Source organism: Mobula birostris, chromosome 3, assembly GCF_030028105.1.
Source record: "Mobula birostris isolate sMobBir1 chromosome 3, sMobBir1.hap1, whole genome shotgun sequence".
Classification (NCBI taxonomy): domain Eukaryota; kingdom Metazoa; phylum Chordata; class Chondrichthyes; order Myliobatiformes; family Myliobatidae; genus Mobula; species Mobula birostris.
The window spans coordinates 117,461,377-117,476,989 of NC_092372.1; the positions used below are offsets into that span (position 1 = coordinate 117,461,377).

At 41.2% G+C, this 15,613-nt stretch overlaps 1 protein-coding gene across 4 annotated transcripts in view; it reads left to right on the top strand.

The window, feature by feature from the left end:
- Positions 1 to 2,787: 2,787 nt before the first annotated feature.
- Positions 2,788 to 15,613, top strand: part of klhl12 (kelch-like family member 12) — a 128,030-nt gene continuing 115,204 nt past the window's right edge. The window contains exons 1-3 of one of the 4 annotated variants that reach the window (XM_072253237.1): positions 2,788 to 2,875; positions 5,928 to 6,100; positions 15,366 to 15,600. In XM_072253237.1, the coding sequence (XP_072109338.1) occupies positions 15,418 to 15,600 (183 nt within the window). In that variant the 5' untranslated portion in view covers positions 2,788 to 2,875; positions 5,928 to 6,100; positions 15,366 to 15,417. Of the gene's footprint in view, positions 2,876 to 2,925; positions 3,044 to 4,106; positions 4,298 to 5,927; positions 6,101 to 15,365; positions 15,601 to 15,613 lie in introns of those variants that run through there. The other 3 variants (XM_072253240.1, XM_072253238.1, XM_072253239.1) reach the window with 3 other exon arrangements.

Genomic DNA, 15,613 nt, shown 5'->3' on the forward strand with positions numbered 1-15,613 from the left:
GACTGTATTTCTTTGCTTGTCCCGTAATAGCAAATTTGAGGTATTTTTCAGATGCATTCACTCACTCACTGATGTCAGGCAAATAACTTCTTCCTTAATGTCAGTGAGACAAAGGAGATGGTTATCGACTTCAGGAGAACTCTCACCACTCACACTTCCCCCTCAGCAGTGGAATCTGCAAGCGGTTTCAAACTTCTGGAAGTGCAAATCACCTGCAACCTTTCATGGTGTCAGAACACATCCTATACAATCCGGACAGCTCACCAACACCTCTACTTTCTGAAGAGAGCCGGACTCTGCACATCTATACTCACGATCTTCCACAGGTGCACAATAGAAAGCATCCTAACAAGCTGCATCACTGGTACAGGAACGGTACTGCGGCAGACAGGAGGGCTCTACAGTGGGCAGTCAAAACTTCCCAACACATCGCCTGCACTAGCCTACCTGCCACCAAGCACATATATACATAAAGGTGCTGGAAAAGGGCCAGTAACATCATGAAGGATCCCACCCACACCACACTCATGGACTGTTTGCCCCACTCCCATCAGAGACGAGGGTGTGTAGCATCCACACCAGGACCAACAGGCTCAAAAGCAGGGACTTTCCCCGAGCAGTAAGGCTGATCAACACCCCCTCCCACTAACTCCACCACTACTTTATTATTTCCCATCAGTCAGTCACTTGACGTACAGTCTAGTGTCACCTTACGGACATAAAATCAGTCTATGTATATAGGTATTACTATTTTGTTCTTTATCATTTGGGTTTGATTTTGTGCTGCGTTGGGTCTGGAGTAACAATCATTTTGTTCTTCCCACACCTGTGTACGGGAAATGAACTTAAACAATCTTGAATCATGGTGCTCTTTAGGTATGTATCCAAATCACTTTGAAAGGTGTAGCAATATGTCTCACCACAATAGAACATAGAATAGTACAGCACAGTACAGTACAGGCCCTTTGGCCCACAATGTTGTGCTGACCCTTAAACCCTGCCTCCCATATAACCCCCCACCTTAAATTCCTCCATATACCTGTCTAGTAGTCTCTAAAATTTCATAGTGTATCTGCCTCCACCACTGACTCAGGCAGTGCATTCCACGCACCAACCACTCTCTGAGTAAAAAACCTTCCTTTAATATCCCCCTTGAAATTCCTGCTCCTTACCTTAAAGCCATGTCCTCTTGTATTGAGCAGTGGTGCCCTGGGGAAGAGGTGCAGGCTGTCCACTCTATCTATTCCTTTTAATATCTTGTATACCTCTATCATGTCTCCTCTCATCCTTCTCTCCAAACACTAAAGCCCTAGCTCCCTTAATCTCTGATCATAATGCATACTCTCTAAAGCAGGCAGTATCCTGGTATCAATGCCATCCAAATGTAGAACGATAAAGGAAGGAGGCTTATGGGTATGGCAAGTTGCCGGAAGACGAGGAGGAGATCAGCAGGTCAGGCTTCATCTATGGAGGGAAATGTATCCTTGATGTTTTAAGTCAAAACCCTTAATCTGTGCAGATATTCATCAGTGGGTGTATTTAAGGCAGAGCTTGAAATGTTCTTGATTGGACACAGCATCAAAGGTTACAGGGAGGAGTCCAGGGAAATGGGGTTGAGGTGGGGAAAAAGGATCAGCCATGATTGAATGGTGCAACAGACTCGATGGTCCAGATGGCCGAATTCTGCGCCTATCTCATATAGTCTTATGGTCGATTTGCATGGAGGTGCAGATGGGTGCAAATAACACGAGACAACAATGATTTTGCTTCCTGAATACTTTTGGGTGTATCGTTTGGATCTTGGACTGTTGATCATGAAGTCACTATGAAATTTCCCTATCACACACCAAATTGTTGTAATAAAATTGCCTATAATTGTTATTTCAATTCATAATTCAAGTCAATTGAAAAATTGCCCACATATAAGCTGAAAAGTTTTCTATGTTGTCTAGGAATGCTTGGGCAGGGTGGATACTGCATGGCAGGGCAGGTTTTGAGAAAGGCTATAAATTTCCATGAAGGATTTCAATATTTCAAACAGTTGTTTCCCAGAATAACGACACCAAGATTAAGGCATTTTTGTTGGTCCACAAATAGAGAAAATCACATGGAAGGCATTCAAGATGTTGTTAAAAATGTTCTTGGCAACTACCGAGCACCAAACTATGTGCAGCAACATGTCGCTAAAGATTCGTTTTCTGCATTCCCGTTTAGACGAATTCCCTGCAATTCTTGGAGCTGTCAGCGACGAGTACGGTGAAAAGTTTCACCGGGACATTCAATCACGTAGAAACAGTATCAGGGCAGTTGGAATCCATCGATGCTGGCTAATTATTGTTAGATATGTAAGCGAAAAGACTCGGACACTGAGTACAAACGAAAATGATCAACAAAACATTTTTAGCTTAGTTGAACTGCTGTATTGCAAAGCGTCAGCACCGTCGTGCAATTAAACGTATTATATTCAATGAAAGTTAATTTCTTGTTTCTCCTAATTCCTATGTCATGTGATGCAAGTAGTCTAAAATTATATGTGTGTTCAGCTTCAAGCTGCCTATCATAAACGAAAAAAAATCTGAGGGGGCACCACTTTAAAAAAAATGATGTCGGGGCTGCAGGACAGAAATGGGTCCATGATTGAAAAGCAGATTGCACTCGGAGCTAGGGACGAAACGTGGAAAAACTGAACAATTTTAAACTGGGAAATGCTCAACCTCTCCAAATATATCACGTGATAACCCCTCAACATTGCCCCCCCCCCTCCCCCGCCCACCCCACCAGCGGAAAGGGACTGCGTCTGCAGTTGGGCCGGCGCTCCCACCGTGCATTGTGGGAGTTGTAGTTCATATGGTTGAGTTGAAACCCGGGTTAGACGGTAAGTAGGGATGGCTGATGGCGGTTGTACGGAGGGAGGGAAGGGGAGTTGGGGGTGAGCTGTCAGCCGACTCTCCGATCCGTCAGAGGAAAACTGGAAGTTGTTAATGTCCGAGCGTGGAGTCTATTTGAGTGAATTCCACAAACACACTAGGCCCTGGACCCCAGGGTAAGAACATTAGAATGGGCGCAGGTGGGCCGCTGTTACTGACAACCGAGGGGGGCGGGGGCAGGTGGGACAGGAGGCCGAAGGGGAGAATACCCGGCAAGGGGAGTAATGGGAGGAGATTGGCAGGGGACCGAGGGGGTGGCACCCGGGAAAGGAAGGAAGGGAGGGAGAAGAGAAGGGGAGAAAGGCTGAGATGGGGAAGGACAGGGAAATATCAAGGAAGGATGAAATAGGGATGAACCCTGGGAGAGAAGGAGCAGGTGGGCGAGGGGGAGGGAAAAAAACAGTCGGTGGAGACGGAGGCTGAAGATGAAAGCCCAGGGAGGTGAAGCTGATAAAGTGGCTGGATGTGGGATTAAACTAGGAGAAAGGGATATAGGGAATAATCAGGGAGTGGGAATATTTTCAGAAAGAAATCGAGGAAGGGAAGTAATCAGGGGATATGAATACAGTATTCTCAAAAAAAAAAGAAATTGCAGAATGGTTCATGGAAGGGTCTGACCAAAGAGGAAGTTAGGTTGGAATAATGTGGGAAGAAGGAATACCTTGAAAAATGGAAACGAGGTAATTTTATGGTGTATTAAATTCATGGGTGTAGATAGGCAATTTCCCAGTAAGGAGAAGAGACAAAAGAGGAGTGTAATATAGAGGAGGTGGGAAAATCCTCAGGAGGAGGAAGTGTGGAGGTTGACATAACCAGAAAATCCACTGGTGAGAAAGAAAAGGGGGAGGGAACACATGAGGGGTAGAATAAACTGAATGGATTGACAAGGAGACTGGGACTGAATGTGGAAAGCAGAGTAATAAATTGGAGAAGGGTAGGGATGAAATTGGGCTAGGATCTGGAAATAAATCAGAAACCGATTTAATATCACCAGCATATATTGTGAAATTTGTTAACTTTACAGCAGTAGTACAATGAATTACATGATAAATAAAGTGAAAAAAACTGTGTTGTGTTTAGTATACATGCCTGTTAATTAGTTAAAATAAGTGGTGCAAAATAACAGAAATAAGAAAGTAGTGAGGTAGTGTTAATGGGGTCAATGTCTATTCAGAAAACAGATGGCAGAGGGGAAGAAGCTGTTCCTGAATCACTGAGTGTGTGCCTTCAGGCACCTGTACCTCCTTCCTGATGGTAGCGATGTGAAGAGGGCATGTCCTGGGTGATGGGAATCCTTAATGATGGACACCACCTTCCTAAGGAACAGCTCCTTGAAGATGTCTTGGTTACTACAGAAGCTGGTACCCATGGTAGAGTTTCTGCAACTTATTTTCATTTTGTGCAGTAGCCTCTCCTCCCCCCACCCCCACATACCAGATGGTGATGCAGCCAGTTAGAAAGCTCTCCCCTGTACTTGTAGAAGTCTTTGAGTGTTTTAGTTGACAAACCAAATCTCCTAAAACTCCTAATGAAATATAGCTGCTGTCTTGTCTTCTTTGTAGCTGCGTCAATATGATGCATCCAGGTTAGGTTCTCAGAGCGATTAACACCCAGGAACTTGAAATTGCTCACTCTCTCCACTTCTGATCCCTCTATGAGGATTGGCTTGTGTTCTCTCATCTTGCCCTTCCTGAAGTCCACAATCAGCTCTTTGGTCTTGCTGACATTGAGTGCAAGGTTGTTACTGTGACACCACTCCACTAGCTGGTATATCTCACTCCTGTACACCCTCTCATCTCCATCTGAGATTCTACTGACAATGGTTGTAGCATCAGCAAATTTATAGATGTTGTTTGAGCTGTGCCTAGCCATACAGTTACAGGTGTAGAGACTACAGCAGTGGGCTAAGCACACATCCCTGTGGAGCGCCCATATTAATTGTCAACGGGGTTGAGAAGTCATTTCCAATCTGCACAGATTGTGGTATTCCAATTAGGAAGCTGAGGATCCAGTTGCAGAGGGAGATACAGAGGCCCAGGTTCTGTAGCTTTTCAATCAGTACTGTAGGAGTGATGATGTTAAATACTGAGCTATAGTCAATGAACAGCATCCTGATATGGGTATTTGCATCTTCCAAGTGATCTATGGCTGTGTGGAGAGCCATTTAGATCACGTCTGCTACAGACCTATAGTGACAATGTGCAAATTGTGGGTCCAGGTCCTTCCTGAAACAGATAGTCATTCTAGCCAAGACCAACCTTCCAAAGCATTTTCATCACTGTAGGTGTGAGCAGTACTGGACAACAGTCATTGAGGCAGCTCACACTGCTCTTCTTGGGCACTGGTATAATTGTTCTTTTGAAGCTGTTGTGAACTTCTGACTGTAGCAGTAAAAGATTGAAAATGTCTTTGAATACCCCCACCAGCTGGTTGGCGCAAGTTTTCAGGGCCTTACTCCATCAGGCCCTGCTGCCTTGCGAGGGTTCACCTTCTTGAAAGACAGCCTGACGTCAGCCTCCGAGACAGAGATTTCAGAGTCATAGGGTGCTGCAGGGATCCTCATAGCTGTTGTTTTATTCTCCCTTTCAAAGCGAGCACAAAAGGGGTTGAGTTTGTCTGAAAATGAAGCATGGGTGCCATTCACGATTTTGGGTTTTGCTCTGTGGGAATTAATGGTCTGCAAACCCTGCCAGAGTTGATGTGTATGGTAAGGTATAAAAGATGGAGCACAGCCTCCTCAGTGCATTATCCAAATCCATAAAAGAAATATCTGCAACTATTCTGCAGATCCCATTTATATTGCATGTTTGCACAGTTGAGCTATTTAATTTCTGATTCTTGCTCTGGTGTGTGCAGCTTAATGCTGTAATGTCAAGTTAAAATGGTTAACAAGAGAGGGTGTTATTATTGCCTAGCACCTAGTAAATACTGATGCAGTAGAAGTTTTTTTTTGGTAGATTAATTAGTTTTAATATATTGATGTTTCTATTAATATTCTAGGTGGTATGACTGGATATGGCCGAAGACGACTGAAATAACTGATTCCATGAAGTTGGTTTTACTCATTTCTGGAAGAGCAGAAAAGACGTGGTTGGACGGAGGTAGCAGCTGCTAGACTAGAACTCTGCCATGGCGTTTCAGATGCTCTAGTAAATCTAGTTCCCTAAGTGAAAGTAAGAATGATCTCTCTGTGAAAAGACAATGATTCTTACTCCTTTTCACATTCCTGATACTTTTGCAAACCACAACAACAAATTGGATTCTTCCAGTCTTGCAGTGACTAGGTTGCAGCTAATTTGAACTGTTCAATGTAACAAATTTTCTCTCTTAGTTCTTATACTAATACCCAATGTTGCAACTCTACAGGATGGTTTGAGTTTCATTGTTTGTATAAAATATAGAAATTTAGACGCAGGAAGCCATTTGACTGATGATGTCCACATTGGTCAAAGAAAAACAAATCCAACCTCCTGAAAAATTTTGCTAGCTCTTGAACTTCAGGTATTCATCCAGGTATTTCTTAAATGTGATTAACATTTCTGCCTCTTCCATATATTCAGGCAATGAATTCAAAACTCCCTGCGTTATCTGGTGCAGATGTTTCCAAACCTTCCCACAACTCTACCAATTTAAATCAAAATCCTTGAATTATTGATCCGTCTCGTAAGGGAATTGTGTGAATTCTTCCATTTCTAACTCCATAAAATTTTACATCCTTAACTATGTGTCTCTGTTAAAGTGAAGTAGCCCCAGATTATCTATTATTTTCTCATAGCGTAAAATTCCCATGTCAGCATCCTCCGAGTTTTCCAGTCTATCCATTACCACTGCTGGTGTACCTGAAAATTGTATCCAATCCTTTAGGTTAGGAGTACTCTTTTCCTTTTTAAATCATGATGTTGTGACAATTGTGTTCCAGTTCTTTAGCTTGATACAGAGAATTCAAAGATGCCAAGCAACAGAGGAAAATTATAAAATTAAATTGGATTCAGACCTAATGAGATAATTGGACTGAGGCATGCTTTGGTTGATGTACTGTACAGAATTAAAGCATGTGTCGGCTCTTGGAATGGACTTCAGTGTTCCACTGTGTGTTGGACCTTCCCCCACAAATGGTTGATTGGCCCCTACTGCAGATGTTCCCATCTTGGGGTCCACAGACCCCTCGGTTAATCGTGAGGCTCCGGACATAAAAATGATTGGGCGCCCCTGTGCCTGGTGAAACCTATCACCATTGTGGAGATTATAAATTAAAGGAGTTTGGGATTAAATCATTGGGATGGGGTAGGGAGGCATGAGAGTATATGCAATTTTATTAAAGAGAAATGGTGTTTGGCAGATTTCATATTGTTTCATATTTCTTACAATAGAAGAAGCTCCAGTCTTCAAAATCCTATCAAACTCTTAGTCCCCATTCCCTCACTTAGTTCCCATTCTCTTGCATATGCCCATTAAGTCGACCCAAATCTATCACCGTCGACAATAGGGATGATCTACAGTAGTCTATTCACCTAGCCAGCTCACCTTGTGGCAGTGACAACCTGAGTTACTATAACTGAGGTAGGAGCACTACCCACTGCACCCTGGTGCCTGACATTTTTTTAGACTTCTTTGAGCATCTATCTATTAATAGTAATTGGAATATTTTAAACTGGGAATTTTAAGCTATGAGAAAATAATAGATAGACTGGGGCTGCTTTATTTTAACAGAGACATGTAGTTAAGGATGTAAAATTTTATGGAGTTAGAAATGGAAGAATTCACACAATTTCCTTACGAGACGGATCAATAATTCAAGGATTTTTAGTTAAATTAAATTGGTAAAAGCCCACTAAAAGGAATTCAATAAAGTGCCATGTAAAGGGGTATGTTGCATGTTAGTGGTCACGCTATTTGGGGCAATATACCTGTAGAGAAGTAGCTCTCTAACAACACAAAACATTAAGGATAACTGGACCATTTTCAGGTTGGTGCGCTGTTACCAGTAGAGCACAGGGATCTGTCCTGAGATTCAACTATTTGCAGTTTAGATGAATGCTTTGAGTGGAGATGGGGTATATGTGCTCATGACTGATGGGAATGAATGTGGAGGGGTTGTAAAGTGTTGGGCAGAAACTTTCAGAACACAGTATAACTGTGAGAATGTGGCCTTAACTACTTGGGTAGGAGGATTAGAAAAACATACTCTATTGCGATTATCGACCCGAGAAAGCTCTGGCCTGGATGAGTAGTGTAGTGTAACGGAGGGTGATATGTCAGCTTCCATCACACTGTTGTGAAATTCTGGGGTCTGACCAATATACCAACACAAGGATCAGGTGCAGCCAGTCACTTGCAATGCCTTGCACTCACTGGTGTACCTTCATGTGACCTCATGCCTGAAGACAACATGTCAACACCAATCCACAACACTGGTCCTCATAAGCAGCTTTTCCACACAGAGATGTGGAGTGATTCATCACTGGGTTTGTGGCAGGGACTCAGAAAGGGAGCACCTGCTGTGTTTGTGTTTGTTTCACAATGACTGCTTCAGGACTGATTCCACTACCAGTGTATGGAATGCTGTGGGGCAAAGAAATCCGGGTGTACTTGTACATGAAGCACAAAGTTAGCAAACAGGTACAACAAGGTTTATTACAACTGTGCAAGGCATTGTGGGACCACACTTGGAATAATGTGTAGGACTCCTTATTTAGATGGTTACATACTTGCATTGCAGGCTGATAAGAGAAAATCCACATGGTTAGTTCCTAGAAAGAATAAGATCACAGGCAGTAATTTTACCACGATGTGAAATTGGCCATCCCTGCTTCTGTAAAGAAGGGTTGAGCAGGTGGGGTTTTTATTCATTGCAGTTTAATATAATGTAAAGGTATCATAATATATTTAAAGTTTGCAGGGCACTTGACAGAGGAGTTGGTGTAGGGATAGTTCTTCAAAGTAAATTTATTATCAAAGTACATATACTGTGTTATCATATACAACCTTAAAATTCATTTTCTTATGGAAATACTGAATAAACCTATAGAATAATAACCATAACAAAATCAATGAAAGACCGCATCAACATGGTTGTTCAAGCAGTGTGAAAAAGACAACAAACTGCAAACACAGAAAGAAAGGAATAATAATCAGAATCAGATTTAATATCACTGGCATATGTTTTGAAATATGTTGTATGCAATTGAAAAACGTGAATTACAGTGAATATATATATATTAAATAGTTAAATTAAGTAAGTAATACAAAAATAGAAATAAGAAAAGTAATGAGATAGAGTTCATAGGTTCAATGTCCATTTTGGAATCGGATGGCAGAGGGGAAGAAGCTGTTCCTGAATCATTAAGTGTGTGCCTTCGGGCTTCTGTACCTCCTTCTTGATGGTTGCCGTGAGAACAAGGCATGCCCTGGGTGATTAAATAAGCAATAAATATCAAGGACCTGAGACAGAGAGTCCTTGAACGTGTTGTGGAAACATTCCAATGATGGGGCAAGTGAAGTTGAGTGAAGCTACCCCTTTGGTTCAAGGGCCTGATGCTTGAGGGGTAGTAATTGTTCCTGAACCTGGGGCTCCTGTGCCTTCTTCCTGCTGGCAGCAGTGAGAAGGCAGCCGCTGCCTGATGATGCATGTTGCTTTCCTGCGACAGTATCTTATGTAGATGTGCTCAATGGTGGGGAGGATTTTACCCCTGATGGCCATATCCACTACTTTTTGTAGGATTTTCCATTCAAGAGCTTTGGTGTTTCCATGGCAAGCTGTGAAGCAGCTAGTCAATATACTCTCCACTGCACTAATATAGAAATTTTTCAAGGTGTTAGATGTCATGCCAAATCTTCGCGAACACCTAAGGGGGTAGGGTTGCTGCCCTGCTTTCTTCATAATTTCACTTGCGTGCTGGGCCCAGGACCGGTCCTATGAAGGATTTAAAGTCTCCACCTCTGATCCCCTGAGGACTGCCTCATGGTGCTCTGGTTCCCTTCTCCTGAAGTCAATAATCAGCTCCTTGGTCTTGCTGACATTGAGTAAGAGGTTGTTGTTATGACACTACTCAGCCAGATCTTCAGTCTCCTTCCTATATGCTGATTCATCACCATTTTTGATTCTGCCTGTGACAGTGGTGTCATCAGCAAACTTGAATTTGACATTGGAACTGTGCTTAGCTACACAGTCATAAGTGTAAAGTGAGTAGAGCAGGGGGCCAAGCACACAGCCTTGTGGTGCATCTGTGCTGATGGAGATTGTGGAGGAGATATTGTTGCCAATTCGAACAGGCTAGGGTCTGCAAGTGTGGAAATCGAAGATCCAATTCCACAAGAAGGTATTGAGATCAGGGTCTGGGAGCTTATTGATAAGTTTTTGAAGAGATAATGGTATTGAATGCTGAGCTGTAGTCAATAAAGAGCATCCAGTTTTATGCATCTGTGCTGTCCAGATGTTCCAGGCTTGAGTAAAGAGCCACTGAGGTGGACCTGTTGCTTTAGTAGGCAAATTAGAGCAGATCTAAGTCGCTTTGCAGGCAGTAGTTGATACGTTTCATCACCAACTTCTCAAACACTTCATCACTGTGGATGTAAGTGCTCCTGGACGATGGTCAGTGAAGCAGGTCACCACTTTCTTCTTGGGCACCAGTATAATTGAGGCCTGCTTGAAGCAGGTGGGTACCTTTAGATTGCAAAATGAGAGGTTAAAGTTCTCGGTGAACACTCCAGCCAGTTGATCAGCATAGGTCTTTAATACTTGGCCATGTACCCCATCTGGGCCGGATGCTTTTCATGGGTTTACATTCCTGAAGGCAATCATTGGTAGATGCGGGAGTTTGTGATGGTTCCTCCATATTTTGACAGTCAAAGTGAGCATAGAAGGCAGTGAGCTCATCTGGAAGTGAAGCTCTGCTGTCGCCTATGTCACTTGATTTAATTTTATAAGAGATTGATAACATTCAAGCCCTGCCACAACAGTCAAGCTACTTCATTGACTGAAGTTTAGTCTGGAATTGCCACTTAGCCTGTGTGGTTACTTTCCGAGATCGTACGTGGACCTCTTGTAACTTTCTTGATCACCAGACTTGAATGCCTCTGATCTGGCTGTCAGCAGATTGCGGATCTCATGGTTCATCCAGGGCTTTTGACTGGGGAAGACTGGGAATGATTTCTTATTGGGAATCTAGAATTAGAGGATGCTGTTTTGGAGTTAGGTAGTTTACCACATAAGATGAGAATGTAACTTCTGAATCCTTGGAATTCTGAGCTACTGAACACTATGGAATCATTAAATGTATTCAAAGTGTAGACCAAGATCAAAGCTATCTTGACCCCTTTGAATAGCAAAACAGGCTTGAGGTCCATATGACTTATTCCTCTTATTTCTTATATTCAGATGGTTTGCACTGGGAAAACAAGATTGTTACATGAGGTATGGAAGCCAAAGGAAATCCAGGCTTCAGGACAAGGCTGATTGTGCTTCATTCATTGTTTGGTGGTTTTGCAAGATGCATAACAGAGCAATCTGCAGTGGCAATATTTAAAATGTTTGGAACATGGTAACATCATGAAAAATACTGCGCTCTTGCCTATCTTAGTACAATAAGAAATTGTTTTTTTTCTGAATTATTTTAGGAAATGAATGTCCATCACAAAAAAATCTTCAATTTCATAAATACATGCCACCACACCCCTTTCTGCCTCTGATAATAGAATTAATAAACTGGAACAGGGAATCAGTTAGTGGCAGGTAGTCTTCCCGTATATTATGATTTTCCACCATCTACTTTAAGCATGAGAAAATTCTCACGGGGTTTAAAAAATTCTTCTCCTTCAGAATACTAATGAGTACAATGTTGCATGTTAATCTTGTTAGTCAGAAATAATTAGATTGAATTAAAATATTAACAATAAATACTATTGATAGAAATGTTTTGGTATGCTTTTAAATCTTGGCTTGATCTTTTTTAAGGCCGAATGTTTTAGTAAGTAGTGGAACTGGATGGAGATCTATGACTATAATAAATGTCTACTACCTAAAAATCAGATGTGCGTGAAATATGTACTGAATTGGTACATTGTGTGGGAGGCTGCAGATCAGTTTGTACAACAGGCTCTCTGTGGTTGACTTTAGTCAGCGATTTTTGAAGCAAATTTACATCTAATCCTGTTCAGGATGTATTACAGACTGCAGTTAATTTATATCCTTTTCATTGACATTTGGAACAGTATTGAACTTGTCATTTTAATGACTGAGTTTCGAAGTACTTCCACTTCCATGATGGCACCTCAGCTCAGATACAGGCTTTTCTTTGTTTCAGTCTGTTGCTCGGACAGTGTCTACCTAAGCAAAGCAAAAGCATTGTTAATTATGACAAACTTGCTTGCAGAGCCATCAGTAGCTTTGTATCTCAAAAATAACTATAAATGGGGATCTTTGTGACATTTCAATGTGCTAAGGCATTTTGTAAAGTAATTATTTGAAGCCTTGTGAAACTTAAGTTGGTTCCATCAACTTGTATAGGTATGGCTAAGGCGATTTGGCATCCTGATGGACCTGAAACTGAAAATAATGAAGAAAGAAAGAAAGCTTGCAAAATTTTTACAGTTTTGACCTTTGTAGTCAATAGAGTTTAGAAGAGTGCTCATTGGTTTTGGGGAAATTTATTTGACACATAAAGAGCACTGACAATATAACCAGCTCTTTTTATCCCTCATCAAATGCTTGTTAGCATGATAAATGGCATCTCCAGTAGTGAAAAATAGCATTCTAAACTTGGCAGGTTCAGGTTCACAATCTTCTAATTCTGAGATGAGTGTGCTTCAGTTTAGTCAATTTCCTTAATTTCCATAGCTAGAAACATGGTGAGTGTGGCCTGATGGTTGATTTCGGATTATACAGGCAACAGGCAGAGACATAAAGATGTTCTTACTTTGTTATAGGAAAAAGCCGGAGTCAGAATTATTCAGATTGCTTCAATGCATTCAATGTTTTTATTGCCTAATACTTTCTTACACCATATGCAGTTAAAATGTCAATGTTGTTCTTATCTCATAATCTAAGAAGAATGTAGTAACCTGCCTCAATGACTATCATCCAGTAGCACTTACATCCATTGTGATGAAGTATTTTGAGAGGTTGATGATGAAACATAGCAACTCCTGCCTGAGAAGTGACTTTGATCTGCTCCAGTTTGCCTAGCGTCACAACAGGTCCACAGCAGATGCCATTCCATTGACTCTTCACTCAACCCTGAAACATCTAGACAACGAAGATGCATACATCACGATATTTCTACTGACTACATCTACACATTTAATACTATCATTCCTTCAAAACTAATCAATAAGCTTTAAGACCTTGGCCTCAGTACCTCCTTGTGCAATTGGATCTTTGATTTCCTCACTTGCAGACCCCAGTCAATTCAGATTGGCAACAACATCTCCTCCACAAACTCCATCAGCACAGCTGCACCACGGGCTGTGTGCTTAGCCCCCTGCTCTACTCACTTTATACTTATGACTGTGAGGCTAAGCACAGCTCTAACGGTATATTTAGGTTTGCTGAAGACGCCGCTGTTGTTGGCCGAATCAAAGGTGATGATGAATCAGCATATAGGAGGGAGATTGAAAATCTGGCTGGGTGGTGCAACAATAACAATCTCCCTCTCATTGTCAGCAAGACCAAAGAGTTGATTATTGACTTCAGGAGGAAGAAACCAGAGGTCCATGAGCCAGTCCTTATCAGAGGATCAGAGGTGGAGAGGGTCAGCAACTTTAAATTCCTTGGTATTATTCATTTCAGAGGATCTGTCCTGGGCCCAACACTTATATGCCATTATGAAGAAAGCTCAGCAGTGACTCTACTTCCTTAGAAGTTTGTGAATACATATAATTCAGACAACGGTAGTAGAATCATTTCAAGCATGTATAACGGTTTGTCAAATCTTAAAACACATTCGACTTCATACATTAAAACAAAATGGGAGAAGGAGGAGGAATAATAATATCTGAGGAAGACTGGACAATAATATGGAGGTATCAATGGAAGTGTACCAGTTCACAGAAATGGAGGGAGTTCGTGTGGAAAAACTTGATAAGATATTTTATTACACCCTCTCAGAAATCCATTATGATAGTAACCCCACTGTTTGCTGGAGAAATTGTGTAAAACAAAATGCAAACCATTATCATATTTTCTGGGAACTCCCCGTTATCAAAGACTATTGGAGTGGGACACATAATGCCCTACAAGAAATCTTTAAATGTGAAATACCCTTAGGGAGTAAGACCATATATTTTGGGTATATACCTCAAGAATGGTTGAAAAGAGAAATATTTAATGAATATACTGCTGGTGGCTGGTAGAAAGACCCTTACCAGGAAATGGTTATCACAGGAGAGCTCAACTTTAAATGTATAGATGGAAATTACAATGGACATTTACAAAATGGAGAAGATAACAGCATCTGTTAATCATAAGTTGGAACAATTTTATTCATGCTGGAAAAAATGGTTTAACTACATCACACCTCATAGGCCTGCTTTTATTCTCACAAGTCAATGAATATGTTATATAAAAAAAAGATCACTCCCTACTCTGTACATAGTTTTCTTCTTTCGATTGTTCTTTCTTTCCTCTCCTTTCTATAAGTATATACCTCAGATAAATGTTATGTGGAGATTTGTGACAAATATGATTATGTGATATATATGTACAGTATCTGAAATACATCTTATGGAAATGTTTGTTTGATGATGAAATTCAATAAAAAATAAATCACCAAAAAAAAAAGTTTGTGAATATTTGGCATGACATTTAAAACTTTGACTAACTTCTATAGATGTGTAGTGTTGAGTGGGTGCATCATGTCCTGGTATGCAAACACCAGTGCCCTTGAATGGAAATTCCTGCAGCCTAGTCCATCATGGGTAATGCCCTCCCCCCCCCCCCTCCAATGAGCACATCTACATGGAGAGCTTCATCAAGGGACGCACACTACTCAGGACTCATACCACCATGTTCAGGAACAGTTATTACCTCTGAAGCATCAGGCTGTTGAACTGAAGGGATAACTTCACTCACTCCAGCACTGAACTGTTCCCACTACCTACGGACTCACTTTCAAGGACTCTTCATCTCATGTTCTCGATATTTATTGCTTATCTATTATTATTGTTATTTTTGTTCTCTTCTGCATTTGCGCAGTTTGTTGTCTTTTGTACATTGGTTGTCAGTGGTCTTTCATGGATTCTATTGTGTTTTTTGGATTTACTGTGTATGCCCGCAAGAAGACAAATCTCAGAGTTTTTATGGTTAATATATGTACTATATTATGGTTTTTGTATGTACTTTGATAATGAATTTATTTATCAGACTTTGCATATGAAGTATTAAATATCAGTGGTCTATTATTTCAGTATGTTAACAATGTATTGTTGGCAATTTAAATCCAGCTGTAGGCTACAAAATTTCACTTTCCTGGAATTACAAGTGGCAAGCTTCAACATGGCTCCTCGGGACATAATGACGAACTCTCATGCCAAGTCCATTCTTAACACGATGAACTCCTTGAGGAAGAGTAACACCCTGTGCGATGTCACACTGCGAGTTGACAGCAAGGACTTTCCTGTGCATCGTATTGTGCTGGCAGCATGCAGTGATTACTTCTGTGCTATGTTCACCAGTGAGGTAAGCAGGTAGT